The sequence below is a fragment of the Pterocles gutturalis genome, unplaced genomic scaffold (assembly GCF_000699245.1).
Source record: "Pterocles gutturalis isolate BGI_N339 unplaced genomic scaffold, ASM69924v1 scaffold36009, whole genome shotgun sequence".
In the NCBI taxonomy this organism is placed as follows: domain Eukaryota; kingdom Metazoa; phylum Chordata; class Aves; order Pterocliformes; family Pteroclidae; genus Pterocles; species Pterocles gutturalis.
The window spans coordinates 81,891-95,193 of NW_010131906.1; the positions used below are offsets into that span (position 1 = coordinate 81,891).

The window sequence follows — 13,303 nt, forward strand, 5'->3', positions numbered from 1 at the left end:
AGTATGTGACTGTACATATACACATACATGTACATACATAAACACAGAGAGAAATATATGAAATAGTACTAATAATGTGGAAAATATTAAGACTAGCCTTCCAAACATGATGTAAGGCAGTGACTGGAGCCCAACAAATGTACATAAATAAATACATGTATTCCTTTTCTTCGAAGGACTCTTCAGAAAGAAAGTTCGCTTGGGTAAATGAGGATGTTTGCTTTGTGTTTTGTAATTTTAGATCCCAGTTAAGAAAAATGTTCTCATTTGTCATATTTCAACTTAAAACATGTTGAAATTCCAGCAGAGTTTGTTAATAGGAAAGGACACAACCACCCACTAAGTTGCTAAATATTGAGACTATCTCAATTACTTAACTTAATTGGATTTCAAATTGAGGAGTCTAAGGCTAAAGGATTCTGTTCTTTACGAAAATGCCTATGTTTTATCTTCTTACAATACACAATTGCTTGCACTTAAAATGATCAGTTATTTTTGTAAGTGTGTGTGTTTAAAGAATAACAGCCTCATTCTCTGTCACTGAAATTGAGGCTGACATTCCTCACTTCAGTGAAGGAATGATTGCACTTGTTTCTAATCCAACTTAGATTGAGAAAACTAGTACTTACTTGGGTAGGACAGAGAATTTTTAAGTGATGCTAGACATATACAATCCATCCTGTATGAGTCTTTGTTAACCATTTAACTGCTTATCACTTCAAAATATTGGATCCTTGAGGACTGCCCAAGTCTGACTAATTTTACCACTTGGAGTTGGCGTCAAAATACCTTCAAATGGAATATTCTTGAAATTTTCTTTTAAGAGGGAACTTATTAAAGTCAAAACTATGCCTGAAATTATATACATACATATGATGTCTAATTTCTAACTGTTAATTTTCCTTCATTTTACTTTAATACTGAAACAAAGTTGTTTGCAATTGAGAAAAGCATACAGTAAACATGTACAGCTGGTGGGTTTCACTTGGAGAGCTGAAGAGGTTTCTCACAACTACATTTTTGAGCAACCACTCTAGAATGCTTTTTGCAACCAAACATTTCTCCTTAACTCATCTTCTTTCTCCCTGTTGTGTTTTTTTTTTTTTTTTTTTGCCACTACTAGCAATCGCATTTACTTTATTCATACTGTATCCCCTCCTTTCACAGAGACAAGGAAAATGTTGCTGCAGCATCAGAAAACAGGTAAAGTTTGCTCTGTGTGTTTGGCTTCCCTCCTATTCAGAGTTTATCTCCATTTTCCCCATATTGTTCTTACCTCAAAAACATGAAATTTGTACACTGTTTGAGCAGATGTATGAATGAATGTAGACATTTCAACCAAGTGGGTTTTTAGACATCTTTTTCTAATGCAGACTTCAGAAAGCCCTGTGAGATGCGGCAGGCAGGGATCACGTTTCTCAGAACTTGTAAACCTGAAAAATAAGAAGCTTTTATCAAATGTTCTTGAAATGGAGTATGGTCAGTTTGTGATGGAGTTTTAAGAACAATTTCCATTTTAAAGTTTGTCTAGATTGTTCAAGATGTATTTGAAATCTAAATAAGATTATCCTTTTGGTATTTTAAGAAAATTTCGATATCAGATTCTTGCATATCTTGATTGAACCTTGATGGGTTATGAGGTTCAAAACATAGTATTTCTGTAAGTAAGTTATTTCAAAAGTTGTTTTCTCCCAAAGAATCTCGGCACATCTTGCAGTTACATATAGAAATTTATTGTTTTCTATTAGTTCATATACTGAAACACACAAGTGCTGAAACACAGGTACTTCTTGAGTGAATCTGACCAATTGTTTAATGGAGCAAAGAAATACATCTGCTTAGTTTGTCATGGAAGGAATTCTGTCTCACTGCTTTCCTCTGACTTGTTGATTCCTGCCTAAACAGTGTGCAACCACTTTTTATTTTTGTTGTTTATAAGACTGCTCACATTTGAACAAATGCTGCATAGAGTTAAAATCAAAGTGCAAGCATTATCACTTATGACAACCGGCACTTGGAATAGTACCAAAAACTGATTTTTAAATTACTTATGTCAAAAGGATGAAATAAATGTCTTGATTCCTCTATAACAACTGTATATAGATTAAATTGAAAAAACAAGTGATACGTGTTAGCATTTCACTAGCAGTTTCATTTGTGTAAAAATCTTCTACAGGACTATGCATCTGCTCCACTGAAAATATTTTTTAAATTATTTTATTTTACCAGGAACGATTTCTGATGTATGCCTGGTGTGTCATACCACATTGCCTTAATCTTGCATGTTTTGTCATACCATAGCTTTTCTCCATCTCTATTATCACCACAGCTCTGCTATGTGTCTTATTTTGATATCCCTAGCAATATGGTTTCCAGATTTAACACAAGGTACTTTTTTAATTCTTTAAGCCTTTCCTGGTCTTAAGCAGTAATAAACTAATAAACTGTCAAGATTTCTCATTACTTCATCTGTGATATCATGATGATGTCCTATGGTATGAGGAATTGGGGGATACAAAAAGAGGACACTGGATATTTACAGATATAAATCTTCCATGAGAAAGAAAAAAGAAAAATAATGCCTTCATTATTAAACCTAGACTTTATTTTTCAGTTATGAGGTTTAGCACTTTTGTTATTTTATGGGTTTTTGGTTTTGTTGTTTTTGTTTTTGTTTTTTTCTGAAGGCTTGACTGCATTTAAGTAATAACTGCTGTCTTAAAGGGCCAGGTATTAGCATTCTAAAATGCTACTTTATTTGGTATGGTAGATGGTAAGCACATATATCTCTGAAAATTAAAAAAATTAACAAATATTTTTCTGTTAAACCACCAGCTTCTTCTGTGGCTGGGATTCTTTCTCCCTCAAAAACCTGTTATTACCTGGGAAACTGGTGACATGATAACAAATATCTCATTTACAAATCCCCTGTAATCTTTGTTACCCAGGCCTACAGCTACTACGCATGTGCCACAGTATGTGACCTCAAGTATTTGGCATCCTCCTAAATCATGCACCATGGATGCCAACACTGACAGTGCTAAGCCAGTGGCCTCCAAGGGGTCTGTGAGGTTTGGAGTGGGTACAAGTCAGAGGGAAGCCAGTTTCATCAATGCTGGCCAGAAAGTCCCTCTTACTTCATCCAGTTATCAAAGGTACACTGTGATGTGTAATTACGTAACTGACCTGGTTTGGAGCTTTGGAATGGTTTGGTAATAACAACCTCTAACTCCTTCAGACGGAAATGCCTGTTGCCTAAATGGCAGATGTCCAAGTTCTACAAATTCCAGCAACTTTTATTCATAAGGGTTTTACATTTGAAGTGGCACTCCTGAGGATCTCCCCTAGGATACAGAGAGAACAGTCGTTAAGCACCTTCTGCAGAGAAACAGTAACTGATATTACTGTGTTTCTACAAACATTCCCCTATTCAAATGCTAAGCTCTTCCATGTTATGGCTTTCTCTAAACACCTTCTCCAGCACTTTTTTTTTCTACAAATGTTACAATAAGAGATAACTTTTGCCCATTCATTTTATTTTTGCTTCCAGTGTTTTCAGTTCTCTGCAAGAGATCTGTTGGAGGATTTGAAACAAAAAGAATGTCATGCATTATGCAAAGGAGACCAAGTACTGCTTTAATAATCCACTTGGTTGTTATTTGGAAAGAAAGTCTTAGAATGTAGGACTTTACTGATAGAAAGAAGTGTAATCTGCACTTACTTCTTTTAATGTAAAGAGTGTGTTTGTTGCTGTGTTTTCTCATTATGGTTGTTAACCATTATTATCCTCTTAACCTCTACTGATCTGTGTTCATGATTGAAAATCAGCTGAGAAGAAATATGTGTGTTTGTTTTCATCCACATAACTTACTCACATCATGCATTTTATGTTTATTTGTTACCCCAAATATGGAGATGTTTGAGAACATCCATTTGCTTTGATTTTCATTAAAATGCAAAATACTGTGAAGATGAAAAGTGTACAGGATAACCGTATTTAAAAAACCAACACAACAACAAAACTCCAACATATGTAATCATGAAGCGGTTATAGAAGATGATCTATTTTATAAAGCAGCATTCACATTTATCAGTTCTTAAAATTCTTCTGGACCTGAAAAACTAGAAAAAAATCAGACTGAAAATCTAGGAAGGAGGCAATCTTGAGGAAAAGATTTTTTTAGATATTTTATATGAAATTAATATCTACATAAAATTATTTAGAATTTATGGTGGTTAAACTACAAGCAGTCAAGTTAGTCTGAACTCTTTCTATAAAACTGAGTAGAGAGTTAGTTACCAACTGCGTGTATTGTATGTAACCAGATCACCCTGGTTTTAAGGTTTATTATATTTATATTTATTCCAATTCCTTGTTTCATTAATTAATGTATTCTACCCTGCAGGAAGGTGATCAAGCCTATTAACATTTTAATACTATAAAAAGACCTACTAAAAACAGCATGTAAGATAAAATTTGATTGTATTTCTTTTAAATTTTATAAGGTATTCCAGTATATTTGCATTTATTTTGTTTATGTGTGTTTGTCCAGTTCAAATCTGTCTCCACACAGGTCCATGTCCACACATATTCTTATCTCTTTTTTTTCTTTCTCTTAAATATATATCACTTAGTATGTGTTTTGGTTAACATTTTGGAGATCCTTACAACAATTAAGTAACTTTCTTCTATTCAAGGTGTAAAGTCTTGATTCTCTTGAAATCTGTAGGAAATTCCCTTTCACTTCAGTGAAAATAGAAAGATTAAATAGGTGAAATCATAGTTTGTATTTGTTTTTAGGATATGTATTAAGTTCCATTTTTATATGCAGTATCGTTCAGTCTTTTCCTGTTTGTCAAATCAGAGATCTGTAAGTACTAGATATTGACTCCACACCTTTTAATGTGACAATTCCAGTACCCACTGTTGCACAGGGCAAAAAAAAATCCTGCAAGTATTAAAACTCGGTAACAAACTAGCCCATGATCCACAGCTGTGATGTACAATAGGAGAGTAGCTGTATATATAGTCTATGTAATTGATACTGTATAGCTAAGCGGAAGAATTTAGATCATAATGCAAATGTGTGAAGATGGAAGAACTGATCTGATTTTTATGATGGACAGACTTCTGTAAAACTATGGCAAAACTTTTGGTGTAGTGATTTGAAAACCAGAATTGCAAACAGAGTGAGTATTTTCAGGAGCTCACTTGTTGTGTTCATAATTGCAGATGAAACTCATAAGGGAGAAAATACTGATTTTCTGCTTTTGTTGTGGGCTGCGTTCAACTTTGAAATTGGTGGGCAAAAGAACTGCACTTCCATTTCAGCTAATCAAACAGTAAAATATTCAGCCAAAATAAAAGACACCATCATTTAGACTACTAAATCATACAAGAAGGTGGAGAAGAAAAAGCGAACAGGGGAAATGGGACAGTCCCTTGAAGAGCAAGGGGTATAATGAATTCTGAAGTACCAAGTGCTCTTTCTAGGTCCTGAAGAGCATAACTTGTTGAATCAGTGCTTCTGAGAGACGCAAAAGAAAATATTAGATAGAATGGCTGAAAGACAGAGAAAATGTTTGCACAATGGCAAACTTACATAGGAAAAAAAGCTGAGAGAAAGAATGTTCAAGGGCTAAGGTTTGGCTGAGAAACAGTCATGGAACCATAAGCTTTCTTTTGTTATTTGATACTTACTGTGCTCAGGAATTATTTTGGGCATTCTTTGTACATTGCGCAAGAGAATTGCCAAATCCCATCATCTTGATAGGATTCATTTGTAAGAAGCCAGAGGTGGATCTCCCTAAACACAAAATTAAGCCTTTGTCTTTTCTTGTTTCTCCTTTTTTTTCCCTTTTAATTTTAAATGACCTACTGATTTTGTTAGTTTTATTGACATGTGAATAATGAATATACGTATTATTATTTTCTTGATATTAAGTTCATTGAAACAGTCAGCAAAGAACTGGAATCTTGTAAGTCCACTTAATGATTTTTTTTTAAAGGATTTTTTTTTCCCATTTCATGTAAAAGCTAGTGGAAGACTATAAACTGAACCTCCCAAAAGATTGGTTCATTTCTTAGCAGTGGATGGCTTTGACTGTACTATCTTGCAAAGCTCTCTAATAGGTAGCTTTGCCCCACTGGTCTATCTGTAAGAGATGAGTAACACTTTGTAAATCTGAGTGAGGCTGCAAGGCTAAAATATGTTAATGAGCACTAGGTGCTCTGACACCACGTGATGAAAGACACTAGTAGTTCAATAGCTTACTAAAATGGCCACAGGATAAGAGACCAGATTATTATTATTATAATTATTATTATTAAATTCAATTAATCTATTTTGCAATCAAATAAAGATAAAATGAATTAAAAATAAATCTGAGTGAGGCTGCAAGGCTAAAATATGTTAATGAGCACTAGGTGCTCTGACACCACGTGATGAAAGACACTAGTAGTTCAATAGCTTACTAAAATGGCCACAGGATAAGAGACCAGATTATTATTATTATAATTATTATTATTAAATTCAATTAATCTATTTTGCAATCAAATAAAGATAAAATGAATTAAAAATTAATATTTCTCTGTTCCATGTTATCTGTGCCACAATAGCACAAGAGGGCCACAAGGATAACAACTTGTGCTCCTCATCCTAGTGGGTTTAAAACTGGTGTAGTAAAACTTTATGCTACATCTTCCCTTGTATTTTGGATACTGTTCTATGCGTAAAAAGGCATCTTATTGTTTGATGGGTTTGACAGTGTAATGTCGGGTGAATTTAGGTCACAGATGAACTGACAATCAATGGACTCCTTTTAAACATCTTTCCACTACCTGTATTGCACAAAACTGACTAAACCCAACACAGCACTGTGCTGTCTGGATTTCTAGACTATCGGAACTTGCAGGAAGCCTGCTGATACAAGACTATGATAATATCCTTTAAATTGCTTTTCTTCATCTGATTAAAAAGTTTACTCCTAATGTAAACTCCAGCTCTAGGAGTCAATATTGTATGAAATTTATCTGAGCTCAGAGAATCTGTGACAGGCTCTTTGCAACCATTTAAGTACTGTATGCCATGTTTCCTGCCACTGACTTCAGTGGGAGCAGGACTTGAGCATTACTTGGAATAAGTTTCAGTCAGGCAGGACCAAAACTGCATTACAGTCTTAACTGCACATCTGAAAAGGCCTAACAAATGTCTTATTTTCTTTGCATAATTGTGCTTTTCCCTCAGTAACACAGCCTGCTACTATGTTTGCAGCTTCGGGTTCAAACATAGTAGGTTTCATGCTCTACATTTAAATATGTACTTTCTTAAGATGCTTCTTGTTTTATTTAATTTAACTCTAATTAGTACCCCTGTTGAGCATGCTCCAGTGTCTACCAGTTCTGCCTCTGCTCCTGCACCACATGCTTCAGCCCATCAGCCTGCTACTGCCACTCAAAATACAGCCAGTCTGATGACACCACCAGCAACCACCTCAGTAGCGCAAGAGTCTTTCTCATCCTCCTTCCAGAGGTAATGCTTCATTGCTTTGTCCTTTCACAGATACACCCCTGTATGGCTCTGGAAATGCTGCATACACATTCTTAACTTAAGAATGTAGTATGTAAAAGCTGTAACCTATTTTATATGCTTTTATATATTTTGGTGTGTCTTCTTATTTTGAAGTACGTTGTTCATGTTTGCAAAGAATTTGCAAAATGAAACTGCCTGAAAAAATGTAGCTTTAAGTCTGCAATACAGCTTACACTTTCAGAAAGCAAGTCTAGGGTTAAAACTAGAAATGTTTTTTCACCACTTGTAATAAGACCAAAACAACTCCTCATAATAGTTACCGTGGTTGAATGAAGGTTCTTTTAACAGTGTTTCTGCAGTATGACATGAAATGGAAAATCAGAAAATGTCATTTACTCACGTGATTGAGCTTACCATATCATAGCAGATGTCAGTAAAATATAGTAGGCAATGACCAACGTGTCAATAAAACCACACATTTGATGATGGACTTGCTCTGTAAGGTATTAAGTCAATTAATTTGTTGGATTTATCTGTGCCCTTTTCTCTAATGAGATTTAGCTGTAAAACTAAAGTGAGTTTCAAGGAGGTATGCATTCATAATACTTGTAGTACAACAGGAGTTACAGTTGTATATTAAAAGTTGTCAGATGGTCTGGGAAGAAATGCGTGAGATTTATACTGCTGTCACTTACATTATAGTAATTTTGGAGATAGAGTGAATTTGTCTGGTGCATATTATTCTTTTCTCTTTGTTTTTTTGCTACATGAATACTCCTAAAGGTTGTATATTTTATAATGCTTTAAAAAATCCAAGAAAAAACACACTTGCAGTAATGTAAACTGCTTTAAATAATTGAGACTTAAAGATGTAGTCTGTCATATCTTACATTTGTGTAAATGCAATTGGAAATGTTCTCTTGGCTCTATTTCTCATTTAATTTTTGCGAGTTGACTTAAATTATTCATGTATACCTACTGCTTAGTTTCTCACTTTAGTTAGTTTTTTCCTGTGACCTACTGGACACTAGTGTTTTTATTCCAGTGCAAGCAAATTAATCATCCAGCCAGCAAACGAGGTTTGAATAAGGTATTATTCTGTAATTCAGAACTGTGCTGTAAGACACTTTGACAAGAAACAAGGATATGGTTTAAGTAATTTTTATCCATCAGTTGAAACTGTAGCAGGAAAAAAATGAATTATCTAATATATGCTTCAAAAATAAATGCCTCTACTAAACTAGTTATGCCAATGACTTGCGTTCAAAATAGGAGAATCTTTTGTCTGGTACTGTTTGCATATTAAAAAGTTTAGCTTGTATTCAGACTCAAACATCTTCAGATCTTGCTGATAAAAACATGTATCATTGACAAAAGTCCTGTCCTGAAATATTGTCTTTCTTAGTTACCGATAGACTCTGGTTTTAAGATTTTTACGTAATGTGTGCATTTTGTCTTGTGTTCTGTAGGAATGTGTTTGGTTGTGCTATTCTGTAAGTCCACAGATGTATGCTACAGAAAACCTGTTCCTGGTAACTATGCAGCAGTCCTCTTGTATCTGAGCTCCAACAAGGCTTGATTCTGATTGTCATTATTTTTGTCCCTGTTCAATTATTTTGTACATGCTTTCATGCCTTTACTGTGTCTTCCACAGAGCGCTTGCAGCCCCCAGCTCTCTTTCACAGCTTAAGCCTTTCCATGGGTCCAAGAACATGTCATTAGCAGCTTCCACTATTTCATCCGTTATCTCATCTCAGGCTAGGTATATCTGTAAAGCTCTCTTCTTTTTCTTTTAACTTAATTTGCTTTTATTCTGTGTTACTCTCTCCAATTTCAGGTTTTCAATTTCTTGAGAGATTGGCTTGGCAGAGACTATTGAAAAGCATGATGTGTTTAAAGTAATAGCCTTCTTGCTTATCCATCACATTAAAACTGAGCTAGGAAACACCTCCGTTTTAGATTTAGGATATATGACCAAAAGATCCTTTTGGAACAAAGGTATTTCAGTTGGTTTGTTTTGATTTTGCCATCTTAAAATGAAAATATTTGTTTAGTGACACTGGGTGAGAATGACAGGCTTTTTTTTTTTCTTTGGTGGAATCACAGGAATCACAGACCTTTTATTATGCTCTTAATCATGACTAACAAAAGACCAGTGACAGGGAAAAGTGGCATCTATTACTAGAAAGAGAGAATGCTGCTGTACTGCCTCACTGCTAACCCTTCTCATTGCTTTCATTAACACCTTGTCAAGACTAACAGAGGAGAATGCAGTAGATTTTAATATTCATTATTTGAACACAGTTTTCAGGAGTAATGATGATAATAATCAGCAATACATTTGAGATTATAATCAGCCATGTCTCTCTTATGATGATATAAAAGTGTTCTAGGAATCACCCATAGGTGATGTTTGAAATGAACAAAGTGTGCAAGTTTGAAGGCTCCACATCAAGAAGTATAATGATCTTTCTTAAGAGTATCGTAGAAAACAGCAGTTAAGTGCTATGCACAGGTGCACACTTGAAAGCATTTTGGTTGGCTTCACATCACTGAAACCAATGCAAAAATTAAACAGCTACAGAACAGAAGATCAGAAGAGTTCTGAGTTCTAGGATGTAAACATGGCTGTTTACACCCATGGGAATTACATAGGGGGTGTAACTCCCATATGGAGCTGATAAAACATAAGAAATAAAATTAACTGCTGATGTAATTCTGTTTATTTGAGTGGAAGTACATTAATCGTAAATAGTAGTACTGTATGTAATACTTTTTATTTCTGCACTATATGCATATTTCCTTGAGATTAGATGACACAAAAGGCCCTAGTTTTTCCCCTTCAAGAAAAACAATCAGATAATGAAAGACTGCAATGAACAATTTTGGAGGAATGCAAAAGATAAAATCACAGATGCATTGCATATATCACTTTTAGGACTCCATTGGTGAAATCTCAATCAGGTGTTTTTTTTTTTTTCTCACCCAAGATGAGAAAGGCATTTTTACAATTGAGTGAAAAAATTCTATTAATTTCACAATTTCTGAGTATTTGGAGTAGGAGGATATAAGGGGAGGGCTAAGGAACACATCACACTTTTAAAATGTCAAAACTACAAATTTTCTAGTTTTAAGAAATGGCTTTACTTCAGAAATAAAATTTGCTTTGGATTTTCTTTTTATTATTCTGTCAAGCTGTCTGACTAGGTGAAGGCAGACAGATTTGAACACTGAGAATGCTGCTAGTCAGGGGAGCCATCCTAAAATTGGACTAATGAGTTGTAAGACCATACTCAGAGTAATCTAAAAACTTCAGAAATCCTTATGAATATGTGAATCATAGGATTATGAGCTTTGAAATCAGAGTTATCAAAGTTATGTCTAGAAACCTTTAAGACCTGGATAGTTTATAATCATAGAAAATTCTTAAAATAAGCTGCTCAAGTAGGGAGAAGGCATATTTTCACAAAGCGGTTAACGCACGCGTACTTTTTTTTAACTGAAGGCTGTTCATTTAAGAAGCTCACAATTAATTTGTATTAATCACAGAACTGCGAATAGACCTTCTGAATCCCAGAACAGACACTCTTCACATTGAAGTATGGTAGCTATGTTGGTCAGGAATAGGGTATAACAGTCACTTGGGACAGACTGACAACTGCTGGCATAGCTTTTGGTATAAGAATTAGATGCAGATGTATTTTGTTATCTTTTGGGATAAATCTGCTGTTCCATAAAGAGCTATGTTTTCACTGCTGTCTTGGAAATGACAGTAAAGCAACAAGTATGTATAATTTACATATAAACAGCTAATAAATTCGTGTAAAGATATCCATTATTTGCTGACACTACTTGCATGGCTATCTTTGAGCTAATATAATAGTGTTTCTTGATTGAGCCTTTATCCGTTTCACTTGAATTTCACGTTCCTTTAACAGGCAGAAGGGAAGCAGTGTGAGGCCTTGAAACTATAAATTCATTTGTAGTTATGCATCAATATGGATTAATCTGTGTGAATCACAATTTTAATGAATAATGACTAATAAAATGGTCACCTGGAAGTATTAAAATTTACTTCCCATTCAAATGTCTTTTGTCTCCTGCATTAGATTGGCATGGACCATTTTACCCTTTCTTGCCACTTTGAAAGGAAGCAGATTGTCTGGGGAGGCTGTGTGTCTCCAGTCTTGAAGGTTTTCAAGACACCATTGAGTAAAACACTGAGCAACCTGGTCTGACCTCAGACCTGGCCTTGCCTTGAGTTGGAGGTTAGACGAGAGACCTCCTGAGGTCTCTTCCAACTTGAAAGATTCTATGAATCTATGAAAAACAACTGTCCATTTCAGAAAGCAATACTTTAATCAGACTGCTAAAACCTATTGCTTGTACCTGGCAATTATTTAAGTCAAAGTTTACAGCATATCAGCTTTAAATGCTACTACCCTAAAATATTACTTGCCAATGGATGATAAACATGTCACGCTGACATATGCTTCCAGCTGTTACCAGCAGGTAAATATTGTCTTAGCTAATACCTCTCTTGGAAATTCAGTAATTCAGCGAGCCTTGGGACATAAAGGCAAATCAGAAATTTGTAGGACCTGTAAAAAATAGGTTCCCTGTTAATCAGCTACAAAAAGCAAACTCAGTTTGGTTGGTTGTTTTTGGAGGGCTGTGTTGCAGCTGAAATAGGTTCTTTATCTTTGTGCACTACTTCCATGTTTGTTTTTAAAATGGTCATGTATTATAACTAGTGTATTGAAACACATGGGACTAAAACTGGCTTCTAAATTAATTAATAATTCAAATTTTGAGCATCTGATAGTTTTAATTTAGAAATCAATTAGCATGCAAAGTACAGACTTAAGAATCCAGTTTCAGCTTGATATATACCATTGGACCATTGCAGCATTTCATATAATTTTAGTTCAAAATAAAATATGGATGACCTTAGTTTCAACAGTATCCCCATCCTGTAAAATGTGCTCAGGTAGAATGAGGCTGAGATTTTACCACCATTATTCCAGTGTTTGTTGGGGTTCTTTTTCTTCTGGATACCTTAAAAAAGGTCCACCAAGAAAATGCAGGAGGATTTCTTGATCAATGTCCTTAATGACTTAAATCTGATTTTAAACTTTGGTAGATCCAGTTCTATAGTGATTTTGCTTTTGTGGGCAAGGCCATACGCACAATACCTAACCTAAGTACAAGCTTTATAGTGTTCCTAAAGAGAAATGTTTGAAGTCATTAATCCTTAACTGATCATGTTACTCTTACTTTTAAATCTGCAATGTTATCTTACTTTCTCACTTACAATCTTACTCACAAAGAACAAAGCATAGCAGAGTGTTTGAAATAAGCTATGAAGCTGTTTATGCAACTGGTTATTCGATCTGGAGGGTAAAAGCAGGACAACCAGTGAGACAGCACTCTGGGAATACAAAAACAGGAGAAATGATGGAAAGAATTACCATTATGGTTCTAAAAGGAAGGTGTAGCTTCTGTGATCCTAGGATTTTAATCCAAGCACTGCATCTGAGGTAAAGGGAAGGAAAACTCTTATTCAGAAGGTAGGAAAATAACTGGCATATGACAGGCTTCTGGTAATTCTGGCAAATGTGGGCTGTGCTCCTGTGAGATGTGATTGTTGCCATGTAGCCCTGCACTGCTCTGCATTCGGACAGGAGCTATGTTCATTCTGAATCCTTTTATTTCTCAGATCATACATTGTGCAGGCTTTTAAGTACTTTCTGTATTTACATAAATGAATC

The 13,303-nt window shown here is 34.9% G+C and overlaps 1 protein-coding gene across 1 annotated transcript in view; it reads left to right on the forward strand.

Annotated features, from left to right (window-relative positions):
- The window catches only part of LDB3 (LIM domain binding 3), a gene marked incomplete at its 5' end in the record, with an annotated part of 83,140 nt that overhangs the window by 52,251 nt on the left and 17,586 nt on the right, over positions 1-13,303 (forward strand). The window contains 4 exons of the mRNA XM_010080753.1: positions 1,168-1,203; positions 2,949-3,155; positions 7,368-7,532; positions 9,187-9,294. Coding sequence (XP_010079055.1) covers positions 1,168-1,203; positions 2,949-3,155; positions 7,368-7,532; positions 9,187-9,294 — 516 coding nt within the window. The remainder of the gene's footprint in view (positions 1-1,167; positions 1,204-2,948; positions 3,156-7,367; positions 7,533-9,186; positions 9,295-13,303) is intronic.